The 23,562-nt window shown below is 40.7% G+C and overlaps 1 protein-coding gene and 1 pseudogene across 3 annotated transcripts in view; one reads left to right on the top strand and one right to left on the bottom strand.

Moving 5' to 3' along the window:
• Positions 1–23,562, bottom strand: part of CDKL4 (cyclin dependent kinase like 4) — a 54,332-nt gene that overhangs the window by 13,959 nt on the left and 16,811 nt on the right. For both annotated transcript variants that reach the window (XM_086327351.1, XM_086327350.1), the window contains exons 3-5: positions 23,139–23,260; positions 7,345–7,417; positions 801–891 (exon numbers count right to left, since the gene is read on the bottom strand). In XM_086327351.1, coding sequence (XP_086183477.1) covers positions 801–891; positions 7,345–7,417; positions 23,139–23,260 — 286 coding nt within the window. The remainder of the gene's footprint in view (positions 1–800; positions 892–7,344; positions 7,418–23,138; positions 23,261–23,562) is intronic.
• On the top strand, positions 17,314–20,994 carry LOC147363467 (large ribosomal subunit protein uL23 pseudogene; annotated as a pseudogene). The gene has a single exon (XR_015137178.1). The product of XR_015137178.1 is annotated as a large ribosomal subunit protein uL23 pseudogene (transcript).

Here is a 23,562-nt window from a genome sequence, read left to right as displayed (position 1 = left end):
AATCACTATACTGCACACCTGAAACTAACATAATACTATAAATCTATACTATAGTATATTAACATAATACTATAAATTTTTTAAACATTCAACTTCCAAAGATACCTTAGCTGTTTATTAACATCTATGTAATCCCAAAGAGAGAGGCCCAGGGTGAGGGCATGGGGAGAATTTCTGTAGTGCAGCTTTGAGAATAAACCAGCTTCCCAAAGCACCGTCAGGTCCTGTCAACAAACTGACTATGCGCACACCCACCTTGCAATGTGTCTGTTGTTAACACATGTTTCCACTTGCTGCAGAGTTTTAGATTCAGGGGGAGATAGTTACCTGTCCCTCCATTCCTTTGGTTCCTCTCTCTCTGGGATGACTTCTTTGCTTCTCAGCACTGTCTCTGAATCCTCTCTGTAATTTACAGTTCACTCTCCCAGTCTCATCAGCTCCATGAAGATTTTCCCAACCACTCTAGATCACGTTAGTATCTCCCTCCGGGGAACCATCTGCCTCTTCGCTTTAGCACTTTATTGCCAATCATCTTGTGTTAGTCTTTTGTTTCTTCTACTTCGGATTATAAGTGCATGAAGACCAGAAATGCATCTTTTAGTTCTCTTCCTTTCCTATGGGCACAGCACATAAATGTGGCTGCGTATGAACTAATGTACTGACTAAAAAATTAAAGTGAAATTTCCCTTTCTGAATAATAACACTATAACAATTAGGATAATTCAATATCTAAAGAATTTAAACTATATCATTTCATAATTATCTGTATTGCATAACTTAGTAAAAAACTTGCTACTTACTCAGAATTCGTGCAAACCCAAAGTCACAGATCTTGATTATTCCTTGCTTAGTTATTAGAATATTTTCAGGTTTTACATCTCTGTGAATACACTGTAAGAAAATATTTAATTATTTCCCTGAGTCATCAAAACAACAAAGCATAATAAACATTAACTATTAGTTTCAATGATAAACACAGGCTGTGAGATAAACACAAATATGGTTTTCCTTCTTTTTTTCTAAAACCTTAAATTAGCAATTTTTCATTTGTAAATCTTGTCATAACAAAAAAGTTGCTATACTAGGGAAAAAATTAAAATAATTATTGGATGGGAAAACTGAAAAAAAATTTTTTGAGAAGGGTGTATTATATAATTATTTCTTCCACTTTTTACTGAGCCCTATTTGAATAGTAAGAGGTAGAACCCTGAATGAAACAAGAAAGTCCTAGTGTATAGCATAGAGAACTATAGTCACTATCCTATGATAAACCATAAAGAGAAAGAATATTAAAAAATAATATATATGTATAACTGAATCCCTTTGCTGTACAGCAGTAATTAACACAACATTGTAAATCAACTATACTTTAATTAAAAAAAAAAAAAACCTGAATGAGATTATACCCAGAGTGCCTCTAATAAGAACAGCTGTCACCCAAGAATCACAATTCAGGTTGCATAAATATTACAGATTTGAGAAACTGGAAAAACATTCAAATGACAACAAAAAGAAAATGCATCAGAGGGACCATCTTATTTACCCTCTGGTCAGGATGTGTGAAAGGGAGCTGAGTTCACAGACCAGAGCTGTCCTAGGCCAGCTGGAACCTATGGCCACCTATTAACAAGAGATACCAAAGATTCAGCCTCAGGAGACGAGTATCCTCAACAGTGAGCTAATCTGCAACCATGAACAGCTTTCTTGAGGTGTGACCTCATGATGGAGTCGCTCCTGGGAGACCAGGTTGCCACTGGGAGGCACTCTCCCCTTAGAGTCCTCTCCGGTGGAGAACTCGCAACTTGCTGCACCATCCCAGGACCCTCAGTGAAGCAAATGCTCCCTTCCGGCTGTGAGAGGGCCAAGCTGGGGGCGTGCGTGACGGTGGGCTGAGTGAACCCCACCCACTCTTATCCCAGAAATGGCTACTGCGTGCTGTGGATGCCCCAGGAGAAAACAGCTCAGGCCCTCGTCTTCAGAACTTTAGCTTTCCAGGTTATTCTCCTTCCAAACAAGCAAACAGGTTAAAAACGATCTTGCTCTTCTTCTACAACTCAGCCCTCACACGGAGCTCTGGACTTCTCAGAGCACTTCCACATGAATTAGTGCATCCTTGCAATGATCCTGTGCTGGCAGGTGGCAACCGCTGGACTCCTGATTTAGTACCACAACAGTCAGCTCCCTCTGCCTGACTTCTCTGTTGTGATGTCAGTCCCTTTAAATATTCCTTTCAAACTGATGATTTTGAAAAAAAAAATTTTTTTTTTTTGCTCTTATAATAGCTATCTAAGAAGAGAAAATGTTGAATGCTAAATTCATTCTGGGTCATGGAAAAAAAAAATCCGGCACTCATACTGCAAGCTTGTTTGTATTTAGTCTCAATTACTGTCAACTGTTTCATCATTTGTATGGCCATCAGCTAGAAGAAACCTTTTAAGGCCTCTTAAAAGTCCGAAGGCCTTAGACGGTAATTTTTAAAGCTACACTGTTCTAACATAACCAACATAGTTTTCATCCTACCTTTTAGGCAACACATTTATGAAAACTGGATTAACACTGAGTCATATTCACCTATAATAGCTACTGATTTAATAAGAACAGGTTATGTCCTTCAGATGAGTCTGCAGCAAATTCTAAGTTTCTGAATTATGTGTGGTACTACCAGGTAAATGGACTTATACTGCTACCTGTCTAGTGGCCTACTGAAATATGCAAATCCCTGTGAAATTTACAGCCACTTGTTTTCCAACCAAAATATACAACGGCAAATGAAGTACAGACAAGTCCCAAAGAAACAGAGAAAATCACTTAGTGTAGGTACAGGTAAGAGAAGCTACAAATAAAGAAGAATAGATGGAGTACTGGAGAAGGAAAAAGAGAGTAAAAATCACAGGAACAGTAAGAACCAGAGCATGGAGAACAGAAGATGCTTTGACATACAGCATTCACTTTCTCCAATGCAAAATTGCACTCAAGTGTAAACTCTGTATGCCTCTTGCAATCAACTTATTTTCCACCAAAGAAAAAGAAAGTTGTAAGTCAGGGGAATCAAAACATTTTAATAAACTTGGGTTTCATACACAGCTTTTAGCAAACATTGCTTAAACTGGGTTATGCTGGCTGATGTACAATCTCATTTTTACAGACTCACAAGCCAGTAGGAAGAGGTATCCATGGTATTTTAAACCTGATCCTTAATTCTAAGAACCGTCTCCAGAAACTTCCCTGCCAGAAGCTGCCTCTTTACATAAGCCTGAATGGACATCTGAGAAGGTTGTTCTTTGAGCCTTATGGACGGACACTCATAATCAGAGAGGAAAGAAGCCTCCTTGACAACTAGGACACTGATATCAACAAGACGATAATGGATGTTATAGCCAGACACACTCACATTTTGGAAGTCACTGTAATTTTGCCATTTTGATATGGAGTTTTTTTTTTTTGCCACACTGCATGGCTTATAGGATCCTAGTTCACCAACCAGGGATTCAACCGGGAACCACAGCAGTGAAAACACTGAGCTCTAAACATTGGACTGCCAGGAAATTCCCAGACATGAAATTATTTTTCTCTAATTGATACATCAAATATATAAAAATTCATGAGTTGATAATGACGTTAAAGGGTCACTTCAGTTACCTCACTCTAGCCATATCATAGGGTAAAAAAAGAACAAAATGAGTAGGTATTTTCTTAAGTCCAGTGCTTCTCAAAATTTAATGTGTACACGAATCTCTTGGAGATCTTGTTAAATATGCAGATTCTGACTCAGTAGATCTGGAATGAGCCTCAGAGTCTGAATTTCTAATGAGCTCTCAGGAGACCTTCACCAACCACACTCTGAGTAACAAGGCCTTAATCCCTTACTACCTTGACCTTGGCTGGGATAACTGCTCTGGAGATAAAAGATAGTCATGGTCACCACTGTGAATCTTCAGCAACAACATGGGTGGGATTGCCTTTCCTATTTGAGAGTATCATGAGGGCTCCTTTAAAATAAGGAGGGTATAAAGGTTTTAGATGTAGTATTGTAACAGCTTATATATGATTTAGACTGTTTCCCTTTGTATATGTTTCAACTAATAGGTTTATTTTAAAAAGATACACAAAGGTTTACCATAGTGTAAGAAAAATGGGGTAACCAGAGTTCAGAAGTAATTTTCTTGTCAGAGAAAGAAAGTTTGTCTGAAAAATTATCCATTTTTAATAAAGGTCACGGGTTATAAGTGGGAGGTTTTCAATATTTTAAGGTTTAAGGTATAGAACATGTTGTTCCAAGCAGAGGAATGGTGGCAGTTGCACAGAGCTACAATCACATTTGGGTTCACTCTAAACAGTAAGTCATAATCAGGTAGGTAAGTTGATTGATGGACTCATTCATTCATACAGTCATCCAGTTACTCCATAAATGTTTCCTGAACACCATATATAAAAAGATCCAGACCAGGCATTAAAGAGATACATACAAAGATAAACCATCCACAGAGACTGCATTCAAGCTTATAATCTGATTATATAGAGCAAAGATCATGGCATCTGGTCCCATCACTTCATGGGAAATAGATGGGGAAACAGTGGAAACAGTGTCAGACTTTATTTTTTTGGGCTCCAAAATCACTGCAGATGGTGACTGGAGCCATGAAATTAAAAGACGCTTACTCCTTGGAAGAAAAGTTATGACCAACCTAGATAGCATATTCAAAAGCAGAGACATTACTTTGCCAACAAAGGTCCATCTAGTCAAGGCTATGGTTTTTCCAGTGGTCATGTATGGATGTGAGAGTTGGACTGTGAAGAAAGCTGAGCGCCAAAGAATTGATGCTTTTTAACTGTGGTGTTGGAGAAGACTCTTGAGAGTCCCTTGGACTGCAAGGAGATCCAACCAGTCCATTCTGAAGGAGATCAGCCCTGGGATTTCTTTGGATGGAATGATGCTAAAGCTGAAACTCCAGTATTTTGGCCACCTCATGCGAAGAGTTGACTTATTGGAAAAGACTCTGATGCTGGGAGGGATTGGGGGCAGGAGGAGAAGGGGACGACAGAGGATGAGATGGCTGAATGGCATCACTGACTTGATGGATGTGAGTCTGAGTGAACTCCGGGAGTTTGTGATGGACAGGGAGGCCTGGCGTGCTGCGATTCATGGGGTCGCAAAGAGCTGGACACGACTGAACGACTGAACTGAACTGAATACACAAATAGTTATGGTAAATAAAATTTTTTAAAAATCATTTTAAATACCCATAAAACTCCAGCAGCAAACTTAGGTGAACTTGAATACCTCTCAGAGCATGGTGGAAAGCAACAAAGATGTGGATTCAATTCTGCATCATCTTTAGCAATTATTTGAAAGCACAATTTGCATCATGAAAAATATGTATCTTGTGAGCAATATGTCTCTATATTCTATATACTTTATCAATAAAAAGTCAAAGCTTCTGACTTACTCTAACAACAACAAAAACCTCACTTTCTTTTTTAAAATGGTTTTATTTAGTTTTGGCTGTACTGGGTCTTCGTTCCTGGGCTTTGCTCTAGTTGTGGTGAGCAGGGCCTGCTCTCCAGCTGCCGTGTGCGGCTTCTTGTTGTGGTGGCTTCTCCTGATGGGGAGCACAGGTTCCAGGGCTTGTGGGCTCAGTAGCTGCGGCTCCTGGTTCTAGAGCACAGGCTCAATAGTTATGGCACATGGGCTTAGCTGCTCCTTGGCATGTGGGATCTTCGCAGATTAGGGATCGAACCCATGTCTTCTGCTCTGGCAGGTAGATTCTTTAACCACTTAGCCACCAGAGAAGCCCTTCACTGAGTTTCTTCTTAACACCAAGGGAAGCTTTCCTTAAGTACTGAAAATTAGTTGCACGATTGTGTACTCTTTTCAGCAATCCTAGATTACCAGGATAGATATTCTGCTCTTGGCATCAAAACTGACCATATGGTAGTCTGTATCCTTGCCTCAACACTGCCTCTATGTAGGCACCAACTCAAAAGGTTATTTTTTTAAAAAAACTATCATTTTAGCAAAAGCACCCAAGAGCTTACTTAAAGAAGCCCCCGCTGGCCTAAGATGGGACAACCTGAACATCAGAGAGAACAATGATTGCAAAGGACTGAAGCACATCACATACATAAAATCATGATGATGCCCTACACCCCGCCGAATCCTTCACTCCTCAAGGTTGCTGGGAGACACTCTTGGAGACACCAGTTCATCACTGTGAGTACCGACATCTAAAAGGAATAATCACATATTTATCTTACTGTACTTTACAGTAACCAGGGTCCATGGTAAATTCTTCTCCATAGAATTCCAATTAATAAATGCAGAAGGAATATTAGAATTAGAAAATTGCCACCTTTTAACTTTAATGAAATACTGGAGAGAGGTAATAATGATCTCTAAATGCTAAAACTAAAAAAAGATTGACAGCGAAAGTGCTAAAGAAGGGGATCGAGTGAACATCTCTTGAACCTACTAATCTATTTTAAGACAATCCAAAGTGGGAAAGATGGCCAGACGTTATATACGCCTCAGGTTGCTGACACAGTAAGAAGTGTACAGCACTGTATGTGAAGCCTTCCTGTCTAAAAAGACTGAACCTGAGTGTGACAAGCCTCTGGATATAAACACCAATTTACAGTAAATACAGGCAAAAGAGCAAGTTAAAAAACACACAGGAAGCAACCAGCCAAAAGGATTTCTATAACACAGGAGAAGTCAAAGCATGGTTCTAGGTTGGGAAGCTTCAGTATCAATTGGTAAACTGTTAGAACTGCAAATTCTCAGGTTTTATCCCAGACCTACGGAATCGGAAATTCTGGAGGTGGGCCCAGCAAAATGTGTCTTGACAAGAACTCCAGGTGATTCTGATGCATGCTCAAGTTTGACACCCATGGCTCTGAAAAATTAATGATGGAAAAAAGAAAAAAAAGATAGAGGAAAGGAGACCTTTACAGTATAAAAGACTTAAGAGACGTTAAAAACAAAAGAAAATCAAGTGCCACGGAGGGTTACACTACTGATATTCTGAAGACTTATTTTAACCCAATTTAAAAATAATCATAGTACTGATTATTTAAAAATAATCATTAGTACTGGGGCAAAAGGAAACTTTTAAGTTCATGCAAACTTTTAATTCATAAGGAATGAATAATTTGATTCTTATAGAAGTTGGAAAAAAGCCATGAATAATGCATTACTTTTCCTTGTATTCCGTAACTTTCTTTTGTTTTGCTCCTCTGGTTCTTATTCTCCTTCCACCATTAGCTCTTCAAATAGACCCCTGAGCCGTTTAGGAGAGAAGAGTCATCATGAAGAAATTAGCAAAGACATTAGGGAATGTTACTTACATTGTGTTTATGACAGAAGTTGAGAGCTTGGAGTGTTTGCCATAACACACTTTTGATCACTCCATCAGCAACTCTGGGGAAAAAAATAACAAAGGAAATGAAAACTCCTAAGATCTGTTTTCAGGAGCAGAGCTGGGAATAGAAATGGAATGGGTGGGGCTTGTCACAGCCAGTGGATGCAGTACAAAGGGAATCTTGGAAATGTTCTTTTTAAAAAATGTTTTAACAAAAATTGATTTGCTACTTTTTTCATTATAGCTATGTAACTTTCCTTTTTAACTTGAAATTTTTAATGCTTATCATGAAAATTCAAACAATATAGAAAAGTAAAGAAATAAGACATGTTCATTCAAATCTTGCTAGCCCAAAATAATTGCTGTAACTTACAGTGATTGTCCCTTTGGGAATCCCTGGTTCTCTTCCTCTCTCTGCATTTACTTTTTAACTTTAATATTAAACAAATGCATTCATAAGGTTTGATATTTTTAAAGTTAAAAGCATATCCATGAAGAATTCTCTCATATCTGCCTAGCCAATCATTTCATCTTTGGCAAATTCCCCTGCCTCTTTCAGAAACATTGTATGCATTGAGGTACAGATACATATATACAGAATATGTATACATCTATTTCAGTGACCAAAGATCTCATTATATAGATGTATCATAATTTAGTAAGTCCTCATTGACAAGCAATTAGGTTTGATCCAAGTTTCATTTCTAGAAACAATGCTTCAGTGAATATCCTATCAACTATCTATGGCAGTTGTGCAATAATCTTTTTAAGGTAAGTTCTAGAAGTGGGATTTCTGGGATCTATGGGAGGCACATGATATATTTCGATCCTGCAGGTATGAACTTCAGGTAGAACTGAGACCTGGTTTTGCAGGAAAAAAGGCATCCGTGAAGAGTGACCTTCAATTCATTGAATTCATGCTGGTGGTAAACACTCAAGCATATGCAAGAGTTGTTTTTATAACTGTTACTTACACCTGGTAAGATGCAGCTCCAATACTCTGGCCACCTGATTCGAAGAGCCGACTCATTGGAAAAGACCCTGATGCTGGGAAAGATGGAGGGCAAGAGGAAAAGGGGATGCATAGGGGATGAGATGGCTGGACGGCATCACTGACTCAATGGACATGAATCTGAGCAAACTCCAGGAGATGGTGAAGGACAGGGAAGCCTGGCGTGCTGCAGCCCATGGGGTCGCAAAGAGTCAGACACGCCTAGTAACTGAACAGCAACAGCACTTGCACCTGGTAAGCAGGCAGGCACACAACCAGGGGGCCAGGGAGGAACAAGAGCCCAGGAAAATGGGAGTCTGGGAGCTTCTCGCCTCTGCAGATTTCCTGTGTGGAAAATACTGGGGAGTATTTTCCACTTGGGGATCTGGGCAATGTGTACTCGAGAGTACTTAGTCTATTTTGTGTAACCATTTCTATAAATTGCAGCAATTACATTCCCTCTAACTTTTCTATTGATGCACTGTTTCAGGGCATTTCACAGAAGAGTCATGGCTTCGGTTCAAAACAGAATCCTTAGCACAGATTCCAGGAAGGCAGATACCATTTTAGGCAAAACAACATTTATAAAAAATAACAACTACAAACAAATACCACAGATCTTACCAAGATAGTTATCAAAGAGAATACAGATTCACACAGAGCTCATTCCAGAAACACAGACTGCTGTAACATTATTTAGCCACACTCAGCAGTTTTTCTAAGGATTTTGTGAAATAAAACCTATAGACACCAACTGATACTCAATGCTTCGTACACTGTGGGTGAATGACAAACACACAATGGAAGAACTGATAATCGTGAAGGTCTGAGAGCAAAAACTAGACACCCTGGGACTTCTCTGCGGTCCAGCATGCTTCCACTGCAAAGGGCATGGGTTCCATCCCTGGTCAAGGAACTAAGATCCCACATGCAGCGAGCCATGGCCAGTAACTAACCCTGATGCTGGAGAAGACTGAGGGCAGGAGGAGAAGGGGGCAACAGAGGATGAGATGGTTGGATGGCATCATCGACTCAATGGGCATGAATGTCAGCAAACTTTGGGAGATGGTGAAGGACAAAGGATGGCACCTGGTTGCTGCAGTCCATGGGGGTCACAAAGAACTGAACAACAACAACAAAACTAATTGTTTTAAAAAAAACAACAAAAAACATGGTATCCTGCTTCAAAACCAAAGGTGTTAGGGAGGGTGGCAGGGTCAGGGAATTCAGACTGGGTTGCCCAGAGGCTGCTCTTTCAGCCACTCAGGGGAATCCTGGCGCTGACATCAGAGCTCATTATCTTTTAGTTTTATATATAACTTGATGGGGAAAACAATTTCATTATCAGTGCCCGAGATGAATCAAGCCCTTCTCTGTAAACCCTTGTTATCCTAGAATAAAATCCAACCTTTATTGTGGCCTACCGGCCTCTTAATGATTTCACTTCTGTTCACCCCTCTCCCCTACCTTTATCTCCTGCCACATTCTCACTGACCTCCGCTCTGGCCCGTTAGTGTCTGCTCTTCCCTCAACAGACCACCAAAACTCTGTGTTTACTCTTCATCCTATGCCCCTCACCAGGAATTCTCTAGCTTCTCAGTGTGTTTTATTCTCCTCCAAAGCCTTGTAACTCTGCCAGGGCTTTCTTTACCTTGTCCGTTACTGTAGCTCCAGGGCCTCGAACTGTAACTGGTACCCAACAGGTCCTCAACTAAGCTTCCTTCACTGGCACTCTCAGAGACTATATAAACTCAAACCCTGTAATAAATCCCTTTTTGCTTAAACTAGCTAGAGTGAATTCTGTTGTTGAATCCTGATCAGTGCAGAATAGGACACCAGAATTGGGCATGTGAAGCAAAGTCGAGGCCTTGGAAAGGCAGGCTACCTGACTGGTTGGGTCTGAAGGCCGGGGGATCTAATTACCATCAGTGGCTGTAACCCTGGTGAATGGATACCCAGTGATGAACCAATTAAGTACATAATCGCGTGTGGTCATCTGTAATAAAGTGCCTATTCAGGGCAGGGTTTTGCTGGACTGAAAGTGATCAAACAAAACCGGAACACATAGGAAAGTAATAAAAGTGAGGTTGGGCTGGTTGTGTCTCACTTCGCTGGAAAAATTGAAGAAAACAAAAGGATAGCTTTAAGTAAGGCTTTGATGTTTTGGTTCGAGGCACAGTTAGGAGACCGGAAGTTTCAATGTTTGCCCTTATTTCTTGTGTTTTTAAGACTTGCTCCACTGACCACTGGGATTATCCCAGAAGTGACTGAAAAATCGGACACTGAGAATAGTCCTGCTGGGTCCTAAATGACAAAACAAATTGAATTTATGTGAAGTTAATTAATTTCTCAGTTAATTAACTGAGACATACACTTTGAGAAATTAAATGCGACACTTGGGAGTATTCACGGAACTAAGAGCATCCCAACCTCCTGCCAAATATCCCTTCTTTTTTACTTATTTACTTTTTGGCCACACCTCATGGCATGTGGGCTCTTAGTTCTCTGACTAGGGATCAAACCTCTTGCAGTGGAAGCGTGGAGTCTAAACCACTGGACCTCTAGGGAAGTCCCAAACGTCTCTTCTTACATGAAGTAGCCCTCAAACTTGTATGGAGACTGGTCTTGCCTTGTGGAGGGCCCCTCACGATCTCACTCGAGGCAGCTGTAAAACATGGGTGCTGTCAATTCTCCTCAAGGCTCCTTTCCCTGCCACCCGTCAATGTCTCCAAACTTTGACTAAAGTCAGATCTCAGCATGTTCCAAAGGGCCTACTACAAAGTCAAAGAGAAGAAAAGAAGATTTGCACAGCAAAGAGAACTATAAAAAGTTGCCAATCTATACTGGAGAATGTACGTGGAAATGGATTTCCTAGTGTCGGACCAGAAAGGAGGAAACACGATGTTACACTCGGCTGATTATAAACAGTTATGGGCACGCTTCCTATGGAGCCTGGCTCAATAAACTGCTTGGAGCAGCCAGGAGTGAGAGAAGGTGATTGCTGAATTGGTTGATCAGAATCTGGGTTAGATGGGTGCCTGTGCCAAATGAAATTGCAATGCTGGAAGTTCATTAGTAAAATGAAGAGGAAGAAATCCAAAGTTTTGGGGAGATAGGAGTGTTGGAGAGGATTTATCACATGCAACATGCTCATCTACTTCCCAGCTATGTCACTTCAAAGTATTAATGGTAGCAGTAATCTATGAAAAGTGAAAGTCATGTCCTACTCTTCCATGGAATTCTCCAGGCCAGAATACTGGAGTGGGTAGCCTTTCCCTTTTCCAGGGGTCTTCCCAACCCAGGGATTGAACCCAGGTCTCCAGCATTACAGGCAGATTCTTTGCCAGCTGAGCTACAAGGGAAGTCCAAGAATACTGGAGTGGGTAGCCTATCCTTTCTCCAGCAGATCTTCCTGACCAAGGAATCGAACTGGGGTCTCCTGCACTGCAGGCAGATTCTTTACCAACTGAGCTATCAGGGAAGCCTGTGTTTGTCCCCAAATCTGCAGTATTGCTTTCAGTTTTCTATTTGGTGCCAGACACTTCTACTAGGCTCCTCCTACCACAACTGCCTTCATTCCTTGGCTCAGAACCTACTGGTTCTTCTTCCATTTTCTAGTGTATCTATCCGAGAAGGCAGTGGCACCCCACTCAAGTACTCTTGCCTGGAAAATCCCATGGACGGAGGAGCCTGGTAGGCTGCAGTCCATGGGGTTGCTAAGAGTCGGGCAAGACTGAGTGACTTCACTTTCACTTTTCACTTTCATGCATTGGAGAAGGAAATGGCAACCCACTCCAGTGTTCTTGCCTGGAGAATCCCAGGGACGGGGGAGCCTGGTGGGCTGCTGTCTATGGGGTCGCACAGAGTCGGACATGACTGAAGCGACTTAGCAGCAGCAGCAGTGTATCTATTTCCACTATCCAGTTCGGAAATGGGGAAACACCCCCAGGATGGATTCATGGACCTGACAGGACTACCATGGGATGGATTCAGGTTAAATTTCGCTGGGGACTCTCAATAAGCTTCCCATCCCCACAAAACTGCTGAACCACAGTAACTTTCAAAGTTACTGGTGATTGGCTTTACTTCAGAGCATGATTCAGAGATTCCTGAGAGATTGGGTAGCTCTCTTTTCCCAGTACACAACTATCCTGGTAAATATTTGGTCACAGGCCATTCGGGAAGAGGCTGCTGCTGCTGCTGCTAAGTCGCTTCAGTCGTGTCCGACTCTGTGAGATCCCATAGACGGCAGCCCACCAGGCTTCCCCGTCCCTGGGATTCTCCAGGCAAGAACACTGGAGTGGGTTGCCATTTCCTTCTCCAATGCATGAAAGTGAAAAGTGAAAGTGAAGTCACTCAGTCTTGCCCGACTCTTAGCAACCCCATGGACTGCAGCCTACCAGGCTCCTCCGTCCATGGGATTTTCCAGGCAAGAGTACTGGAGTGGGGTGCCATTGCCTTCTCCGGGGATAGGCTAAGAGGAAGAATTAAGTACACACACATGATGTCAATGCAGGGCTATTCCCCAAGGATAGCTGCCTCCTTCACGAGGCCCTGGGTCTTGGCTATTATGATGTGCTCATACACTAAGTCACTTCAGTAGTGTCCAACTCTTTGCAACCCTATGAACCATAGCCCACCAAGCTCCTCTGTCCATGGGATTCTCCAGGCAAGAATACTGGAGTGGGTTGCCATTTCCTTCTCCAGGGGAATCTTCCTGACCCAGGGATCAAACCTGCATCTCTTGCATCTCCTGCATTGGGAGGCGGGTTCTTTACCACTGGGGCTTCCCTTGTGGCTCAGCTGGTAAAGAACCTGCCTGCAATGAAGGAGACCTGGGTTCGATCCCTGGGTTGGGAAGATCCCTTGGAGAAGAGAATGGCTACCCACTCCAGTATACTTGCTTGGGAAATCCCATGGACAGAGGAGCCTTGCAAGCTACAGTCCATGGGATCGCAAAGAGTCAGACACGACTGAGTGACTTTCACTTTCACTTCACTTTACCACTAGCGCCACCTGGGGCTATTACGGTGGCTGAAGCCAAGCCTCTAGTTTACGTAGAAAAGAACTTTAGAGACCTGCCCATCTATCTTGTGTGGGAGAACCCATGGTCAGATCAAATCATTCTGATCACCACGCTGGCTCTGTTGTCTATTACAGGAACTTCTTCCTGTAATGCAGTACTCCTTCCTGGCCTCTGTCACCCAGGGACCCCATCATTCCTAGGAAACCAGGATGTCATTTCAAAGGAAGACTCTCCCTGCTTCAGCATGTGGGACATGCTGCTGCTCTTCTGGCTAAAGCACTTCTCAGTGCTCATGATTCACTCCCACCCCTCCACCAACCCACACCCATAGCTTTACAGGAAATTACCTATGATCAGTTTGCTGAGAAGGAAATTAATTCTTTTATATGTCCATCACACCTAGGTAAAGACGAATTTAAAAAAAATAAATTGAAACCTGATTTACAGACGTACATGCTGTGCTGTTGCCAGCCAGAAGTGGAGAGCAGTAGTTTTAAAAGACCATTTATAATTAATTGTTCCCTTATATATATAATTCTTCATTAGATTTTAAATTTCTTGATGGTAGGACTGTTCTACTATGTATAGTGCAATGACAGTGAAGGGAATCTTTCCTGTTGGTAGGTGGTAATTTCTATCACATTACCAATTAACTTACCTCCTGGACCTATTTTGAACAGAGAAGGATTTTAGAGAATGGGAATGTATTATTTCAAATTTAATCAGATGACACCAGTTGCAGTTGCTTTACATACATGTAGTTTCTTCCATATATCAACTTGAATCAGCCATAGGTATATGTATGTCCCCTCCCTCTTGAACCTCCCTCCTACCCCCTTTTTTTCTAATTTATTTATTTTTAGTTGGAGGATAATTGCTTTACAATATTGTGTTGGTACATGCAGTTTCTTAACTGCAGCAAATCAAACACAGTCTCAGGGCTTACTCTGCAGCTATTGATCTAACAAATGCTTTTCCCTCTATTAAAAAAGTAGAGGAAACCAGTTGCTTTCATTTGGCAGGGGAAGCAGTACATTTTCACCATCTTACTTCAGTGTTGAATTAGCTCTTCTTTGTGATATAATTTAGTCCTCAAGTCTCTAGACAATCTCACCATCTCACAGCTCATCCCCAACATCCATTACCTTGATCATCTTATATCTATACACCAGTTATTTCTTCGAACTGTGAATTTACCCTGGTAAACAATGAAGCTGAAGCTCCAATACTTTGGCCACCTGATATGAACAGCCGACTCACTGAAAAAGACCCTGATGCTGGGAAAGATTAAGGGCAAGAGGAGAAGGGGGCGACAGAGGATGAGACGGTTGGATGGCATCACTGACTATTAGAGTTTGCGCAAGCTCCGGGACAGTGAAGCCTGGCGTGCTGCTGTCCACGGGGTTGCAAACAGTTGGATTCAACTTAGCTACTGAACAAACAATGGTCCCATAGGCTTGGTATGTATGCTGTTTAGTTGTTTACCTCTGGTTGCTATTCATTGGGTTTATACTCTTTGGGATGTTGAAGATTTTGGGAAGGGAGTGAAAGCAGACAAATATTTTAAATTAATCATAGTTCTCTGGAAGTAGCCAGCATTTCATAGAAAGAGTGGTGGGCCTGCATTGTTCCTATCTGCATTCCTTCATGTAGATCCAAGTCTTAGGGCTGACCCAAAGCACGCTGTATACCCTGGCACTGCTAAATACACTAGTAAAACACACTGTGCTGTGCTTAGTCGTTCAGTTGTGTCTGACTCTTTGCGACCCCATGAACTGTATGTAGCCCACCAGGCTCCTCTGTCCATGGGGATTCTCCAGGCAAGAGTACTGGAGTGGGTTACCATGCCCTGCTCACACTAAACACACCAAATATACTTTCCAAAGGAAAGCAGTGGAGTTCAGAGATCTCTGTGGTTGCTAAATACATACAAGACAAATGAGTTACTCAACTATGCCTTGTTCTTTCTTGATCTGTGCATTCCACCAAGATCGCCCACCCAGCCAGTTCTTCCCCTTTTCAAAGTCTCAGCCCAAATGTGTCCTTCTCCGCAGAAACTTCCCTGATTCCCCGGGACCAACAGAGACTGGAGCTGTTCTTCTGTATCCGAAGCATTGTTGGTAACTCAATTTTCACTGTCATTTGTAATGGCTACTTTGAGTATCGGTTTCTTCATTAGATTTTAAGCTTCTTGAGCACAGGATTGTGCCATTATATCTTTCTAGCCTCTGCACTAGCAGAAGTGTTCAGTAAAATATTTCTGAAGTGAATGAGTGAATCAAAGCATGCTCCACACTAAGGAGGCTATTAGGATGAATTAGATATGAGTTCTGCACTCAAAGGAAGAGAGAGTATGCACTTAAACACCTGTAAGGTAGTAAGTGCCAAGTACCGTAACAGGGATGAAAACAAAATTTCACGGATATTCAAAGGAGGGAAGCAATACCATTCAGAAAAAGGAATCTCACAGATAGTCAGAATGTCTAGGATTTCACATTCTAGAGATAATGATACAGATAGGCAAAGAGGACACAAAGTTAGGAGGAAAAGCATAAGCTAAGTCCTACAGGCAGTAGACTTCCTTCCTTTCACAGAAGGAAGAAAGAGATGTTCAGTTCAATTAAACTGGTACATGGATTGAATGTATTATAGGTTTTATTTTCAGGGCCTTGAACAATGCATGATATTAAGCATCCATGTCTAACTTTATGAAAATGTATGTTAATTTATAAATTAATTTATATTTAAATTAAACAACAAATCTGTCCTCTAAAGCCAACATACAAAACCCTATTTAGCTCAAAGTAAAGTTGAAATATGAATTAATTCATTCCTTTAATTCATTCCTTTAACCGTTTTTTAAATTATTAAGAAAAATTTTTTTTGGTTATGCCTTGAGGCATGTGGGATCTTAGTTCCCCAACCAGGGATGGAACCCACACCCTCTGCACTGGAAATACAGGGTCTTAACCACAGGACCACCAGGGAAGTCTCTAAAATTAATTTCTATTTTAAAAGTAAAATTAGAAAATTAGAGATGCCAAGGGAACATTTCATGCAAAGATGGGCACAATAACAGACAGAAACGGTATGGACCTAACAGAAGCAGAAGATATTAAGAAGAGGTGGTAAGAATACACAGAAGGACTATAAAAACAAGGTCTTAATGACCCAGATAACCATGATGGTGTGGTCATTCACCTAGAGCCAGATATCCTGGAGTGAAGTCAAGTGGGCCTTAAAAGCATTATGACAAACAAAGCTAGTGGAGGTGAGGGAATTCCAGTTGAGCTATTTCAAATCCTAAAAGATGATGCTGTGAAAGTGCTGCACTCAGTATGCCAGCAAATTTGAACAACTCAGCAGTGGCCACAGGACTGGAAAAGGTCAGTTTTCTTTCTAATCCCAAAGAAGGGCAATGCCAAAGAATGTTCAAACTACCGCACAACTGAACTCATTAAACATGCTAGCAATATAATGCTAAAATATACTTCAAGCTAGGTTTCAACAGTACATAAACCAAGAACTTCCAGATGTACCAGCTGGATTTAGAAAAGGCAGAGGAACCAGAGATCAAATTGCCAACATCTACTAAATCATAGGAAAAGCAAGGGAATTCCAGAAAAACATCTACCCTGCTTCATTAACTACACTAAAGCCTTTGACTGTGTGGATCACAACAAACTGTGGAAAATTCTTAAAGAGATGGGACTACCTGACCACCTTATCTGCCTCCTACAGAGATTTCCATACAGAGAAATCTGTATGCAGGTCAAGAAGCAACAGTTAGAACTGGACATGGAACAACAGACTGGTTCAAAATTGGGAAAAGAGTAGGTCAAGGCTGTATATTGTCACCTTGCTTATTTAACTTATATTGAGAGTACATCAAGAGAAACGCTGGGCTGGAAGAAGCACAGGCTGGAATAAAGATTGCTGGGGGAAATATCAATAACCTCAGACATGCAGATGACACCACCCTTATGGCAGAAAGTGAAGAGGAACTAAAAAGCCTCTTGATGAAAGTGAAAGTGGAGAGTGAAAAAGTTGGCTTAAAGCTCAACATTCAGACAACGAAGATCATGGCATCCAGTCCCATCACTTCATGGGAAATAGATGGGGAAACAGTGGAAACAGTGTCAGACTTTATTTTTCTGGGCTCCCAAATCACTGAAGATGGTGATTGCAGCCATGAAATTAAAAGACGCTTACTCCTTGGAAGGAAAGTTATGCCCAACCTAGACAGCATATTAAAAAGCAGAGATATTACTTTGCCAACAAAAGTCCATCTAGTCAAGGCTATGGTTTTTCCAGTGGTCATGTATAGATGTGAGAGTTGGACTATAAAGAAAGCTGAGCGCAGAATAATTGATGGTTTGAACTGTAGTGTTGGAGAAGACTCTTTAGAGTCCCTTGGACTGCAAGGAGATCCAACCAGTCCATTCTAAAGGAGATCAGTCCTGGATGTTCTTTGGAAGGACTGATGTTGAAGCTGAAACTCCAATACTTTGGCCACCTCATGCGAAGAGTTGACTCATTGGAAAAGACTCTGATGCTGGGAGGGATTGGGGGCAGGAGGAGAAGGGGATGACAGAGGATGAGATGGTTGGACGGCATCACTGACTCGATGGACGTGGGTTTGGGTGGACTCTGGGAGTTGGTGATGGACAGGGAGGCCTGGCGTGCTGCGATTCATGGGGTCGCAAAGAGTCAGACACGACTGAGTGACTGAACTGAACTGAACTGAATCTTTTAAAAAATTTGATTTGCAAAATCTACACATGTATGTATGAAATGATATTAATTCTTCATTTGGCAAAGATTCACCCAATTTGCCACTTCTTTTTTAGTTTTGTTTACATACTTTTTGTCAAAGGGACTCTCTAAAACTAATATGACATTATTTGGCAGTTGAAGTTGCATTTCTTCTTCTTTAAAAAATTTCTTGGTTTAGTTGAACTTTCTCAACTATGGCTGATTCATGTTGAAGTTTGACAGAAAATAACAAAATTCTATAAAGCAATTATTGTTCAATTGAAAAATAAATAAATTCACAAAGGAAAAAAAAGAACCATTGGCATTCTGATTAGATTTTTGTGCAATATATAAATCAGGAAGGAAGCCAAAATATAATAATGAATACTTCCATCCAGAAATATATGTTCATTTAAATAAAATCCTTTGTGTATCTCAGTTTTGTAATTGTTTTTAGGCAAAGTTTTAACATCTTTTGTATCTTTATTCCTAAACACTTTTATTGTTGACATTTGAATGGGATCCTTTTCCATTAGATTTTCTACAGTACTGATTGATACAAAAGTTATTACTTTTTGTGTACAGAATTTAGAGTGCTATACATACAAACATATATATGTACATATATATATATACACATACACACAGATATATGTATATATATGTATATATATATATGAAAACTGAATTCCATTTGTTTTAGTAACTCTAGGTAATTCTGTTAGACTACAATAATATCATGCAAATAATGGAAATTTTATCTTGTTTTCCGAAGTTTTAAATCCTATTTGTTTTTCTTAGTACATTATGCTGGCTAGAGTTCTCATGTTTTATTTCTCACTTTAATGATGGTTTCTCTAGTGCTTTATCATTGAATATAAAATTTGCAGTCAATTTGGAGAAGTTGTATGTCTGTATGTGTGTGTGTGTGTGTTTGTGTGTATAAAAAGTATTTTAGTTCTAGTTTGCTAAGGTTTTTTTCCCACCAAATAATCAGGAGAAGATGTTGAATTTATCAACTGACTTTCCAAATTTTATCAAACATGTATTTTTTCTCCTTTAACTTTAGTGAATTATATGAAAGAACTATGGTTCATTCCTTGAATTCGGACAATCTAACATATAACTTTGAATCACTCTGAAATACATATAGCTTTGAAATACATTGTAATTTGTATTTGCAGTAGATTTGTCTATTAAATACTATACATTATTCCTCTAAGTTAACATTACCTTTGGTTAATATTCATTTGCCCTTTGAGCACATCCTGAGATTGGAGAGAAAGAGCCAGCAGATGCAAACAGGCAGAAGGGGGCTCAGATCTGAAATTTGCCATCGTTAATCCCACACTTCAATATTCTTGCCTTTAGAACCCCATGAACAGTATGAAAAGGCAAAAAGATAGGACAATGAAAGATGAATTCCTAGGGCTGGTAGGTGCCCAATATGCTACTGGAGATCAGTGGAGAAATAATTTCAGAAAGAATGAAGAGATGGAGCCAAAGCAAAAGCAACACCCGGTTGTGGATGTGACTGGTGATGGAAGTAAAGTCTGATGCTATAAAGAGCAATATTGCATAGGAACCTGGAATGTTAGGTCCATGAATCAAGGCAAATTGGAAGTGGTCAAATAGGAGATGGCAAGAGTGAACATCGAGATTTTAGGAATCAGCGAACTAAAATGGACTGGAATGGGTGAATTTAACTCAGATGACCATTATATATACTACTGTGGGCAAGAATCTCTTAAAAGAAATGGAGTAGCCATCATAGTCATCAAAAGAGTCTGAAATGCAGTACTTGGATGCAATCTCAAAAATGACACAATGATCTCTGTTCGTTTCCAAAGCAAACCATTCACTATCACAGTAATCCAAGTCTATGCCCCAACCAGTAATGCTGAGGAAGCTGAAGTTGAACGGTTCTATGAAGACCTACAAGACCTTTTAGAACTAACACCCAAAAAAGGTGTCCTTTTCATTATAGGGGACTGGAATTCAAAAGTAGGAAGTCAAGAGCTACCTGGAGTAATAGGAAATTTGGCCTTGGAGTACAGAATGAAGCACGGCAAAGGCTAATTGAGTTTTGCCAAGAGAATGCAGTGGTCATAGCAAACACCCTCTCCCAATAACACAAGAGAAGACTCTACATCACCAGATGGTCAACACCGAAATCAGACTGATTATATTCTTTGCAGCCAAAGATGGAGAAGCTCTACACAGTCAACAAAAACAAGACCAGGAGCTGACTGTGGCTCAGATCATGAATTTCTTATTGCCAAATTCAGACTTATATTGAAAAACATAGGGAAGCTTTTCATGAAGATGGCGCCGAAGGCGAAGAAGGAAGCCCCTGCTCCTCCTAAAGCTGAAGCCAAAGCAAAGGCTTTGAAGGCCAAGAAAGCAGTGTTGAAAGGTGTCCACAGCCACAAAAAAAAGAAGATCTGGACATTGCCCACCTTCCGGCAGCCCAAAACACTGCGGCTCAGGAGGCAGCCCAAATATCCTCGGAAGAGCGCCCCTAGGAGAAACAAACTTGACCACTATGCCATCATCAAATTCCCCCTCACCACCGAGTCAGCCATGAAGAAAATAGAAGACAACAACACACTGGTATTCATTGTGGATGTCAAGGCCAACAAGCACCAAATTAAACAGGCTGTGAAGAAGCTCTATGACATTGACGTGGCTAAGGTCAATACTCTGATCAGGCCTGATGGAGAGAAGAAGGCATATGTTCGACTGGCTCCTGACTATGATGCTTTGGATGTTGCCAACAAAATTGGCATCATCTAAACTGAGTCCAGCTGGCTAATTCCAAATATAAAAGTTTTCACTATAAAAAAAAAAAAAGAAAAGAAAAACATAGGGAAAACCACTCGACCATTCAGATATAACCTAAATGAAATCTCTTATGATTATACAGTGGAAGTGACAAATAGAGTCAAGAGATTAGATCTGATAGAGTGCCTGAAGAACTATGGATGGAGGTTTGTGACACTGTACAGGAGGCAGTAATCAAGACCATCCCCAAGAAAAAGAAATGCAAAAAAGCAAAATGGTTGTCTGAGGAGGCCTTACAAATAGCTGAGAAAAGAAGAGAAGTGAAAGGCAAAGGAGAAAAGGAAAGATATACCCATGTGAGTACAGAGTGCCAAAGAATAGCAAGGAGAGATAAAAATCACTCAGTGATCAATGCAAAGAAATAGAAGAAAACAATAGAATGGAAAAGACTAGAGATCTCTTCAAGAAAATTAGAGATACCAAGGGAATATTTCATGCAAAGATAGGCATAATAAAGGACAGAAATGGTATGGACCTAATAGATGCATAAGATATTAAGAAGAAGTGACAAGAATACACAGAAGAACTATACAAAAAAGGTCTTAATGACCCACATAATCACAATGGTGTGATCACTCACCTAGAGTTAGACATCCTGGGATGTGAAGTCAAGTGGGCCTTAGGAAGCATCACTATGAACAAAGCTAGTGGAGGCGATGGAATTCCAGCTGAGCTATTTCAAATCCTGAAAGATAATGCTGTGAAAGTGCTGCACTCAATATGCCAGCATATTTGGAAAACTCAGCAGTGGCCACAGGACTAGAAAAGGTCAGTTTTCATTCCAATCCCAAAGGAAGGCAATGCCAAAGAATGTTCAAACTACCGCACAATTGCATTCATCTCACACGCTAGTAAAGTAATGCTCAAAGTTCTCCAAGCCAGGCTTCAACAGTATGTGAACCGTGAACTTCCAGCCGTTCAAGCTGGATTTAGAAAAGGCAGAGGAACCAGAAACTGCCAACATCTGTTGGATCATCAAAAAAGCAGGAGAGTTACAGAAAAACATCTACTTCTGCTTTATTGACTATGTCAAAGCCTTTGATTGTGTGGATCACAATAAACTGTGGAAAATTCTGAAAGAGATGGGAATACCAGACCACCTGACCTGCCTGCTGAGAAATCTGTATGCAGGTCAAGAAGCAATAGTTAGAATTGGACATGGAGCAATGGACTGGTTCAAAACCAGGAAAGGAGTACATCAAGGCTGTATATTGTCACCCTGCTTATTTAACTTACATGCAGAGGACACCATCAAAATGATGGGCTGGATAAAGCTCAACCTGGAATCAAGACTGCTGGGAGAAATATCAATAACCTCAGATATGCAGATGACACCACCCTAATGGCAGAAAGCGAAGAGGAACTAAAGAGCCTCTTGATGAAGGTGAAAGAAAAGAGTGAAAAACCCAACTTAAAACTCAACATTCAAAAAACTAAGATCATGGCATCTGGTCCCGTCACTTCATGGGAAATAGATGGGGAAACAATGGAAACAATGACAGACTTTATTTTGAGCTCCAAAATCACTGCAGATGGTGACTGTGGCCATGAAATTAAAAGACACTTGCTCCTTGGAAGAAAAGCTATGACCAACCTAGACAACAAATTAAAAAGCAGAGATATTACTTCACCAACAAAGGTCTGCCTAGTCAAAGCTATGGTTTTTCCAGTAGTCATGTATGGATGTGAGAGTTGGACTATAAAGAAAGCTGAGTGCCAAAGAATTGATACTTTTTAACTGTGGTGTTGGAGAAGACTCTTTAGAGTCCCTTGGACTGCAAGGAAATCCAACCAGTCAATCCTAAAGGAAATCAATCTTGATTATTCATTGGAAGAACTGATGCTGAAGCTGAAACTCCAATACTTTGGCCACCTGATGTGAAGAACTGACTCATTTGAAAAGACTCTGATGCTGGGAAAGATTGAGGGAGGGAAGAGAAGGGGATGATGGAGGATGAGATGGTCGGATGGCATCACTGGCTCAGTGAACATAAGCTTGAGTAAGCTTCCGGAGTTGATGATGGATAGGGAGGCCTGGTGTGCTGCAGTCCATGGGGTCGCAAAGAGTTGGACACGACTGAGCGACTGAACTGAACTAAACTGAATCCCACATATAATGAACCTGGAACTAGCCAGCAGAACTTCAGTTTTCTAGATTACTTACCCGTTTGGGTTTCTTTCCAGCTCATTTAAAAGTGTGTGATCACAGTATTCAAAGACTAAATGCATTTTCCTCTTTCTCCTGAACACCTCAATGAGGTTCACAAGATTTGGATGTTTTAATTGCTGCAAAGGAATTGAAATACAAAAGTTGGTGATTCACTTCTTGTAATAGTTTCTCCCAGACCCCTTACAATTTTAAGAGCCAAAGGCTTTGCTCATCTTTCTCTTTGCATTTCTTGCCGAGAAATTATTACAGTTACTCAAAAGAGGAACTACTCTTAGTAAGTACCAAAGAATCTTAAAGCTGGAAGAAAGAATTTATTTAACATACCCCATAGTAAAGGGTAACTAAGCTGCTTGAATCTCTCTGGAGATAGCAAAGTACAACTTAAAATATAAGCACTAAAATTAAAAATGCTTTATGA

The sequence above is a fragment of the Bos grunniens genome, chromosome 11 (assembly GCF_055505025.1).
Source record: "Bos grunniens cultivar Pamir isolate PY7600 chromosome 11, Bosgru_T2T1.0, whole genome shotgun sequence".
NCBI classification, from domain to species: Eukaryota; Metazoa; Chordata; class Mammalia; order Artiodactyla; family Bovidae; genus Bos; species Bos grunniens.
This window is presented reverse-complemented; position numbering and strand designations above follow the sequence as displayed.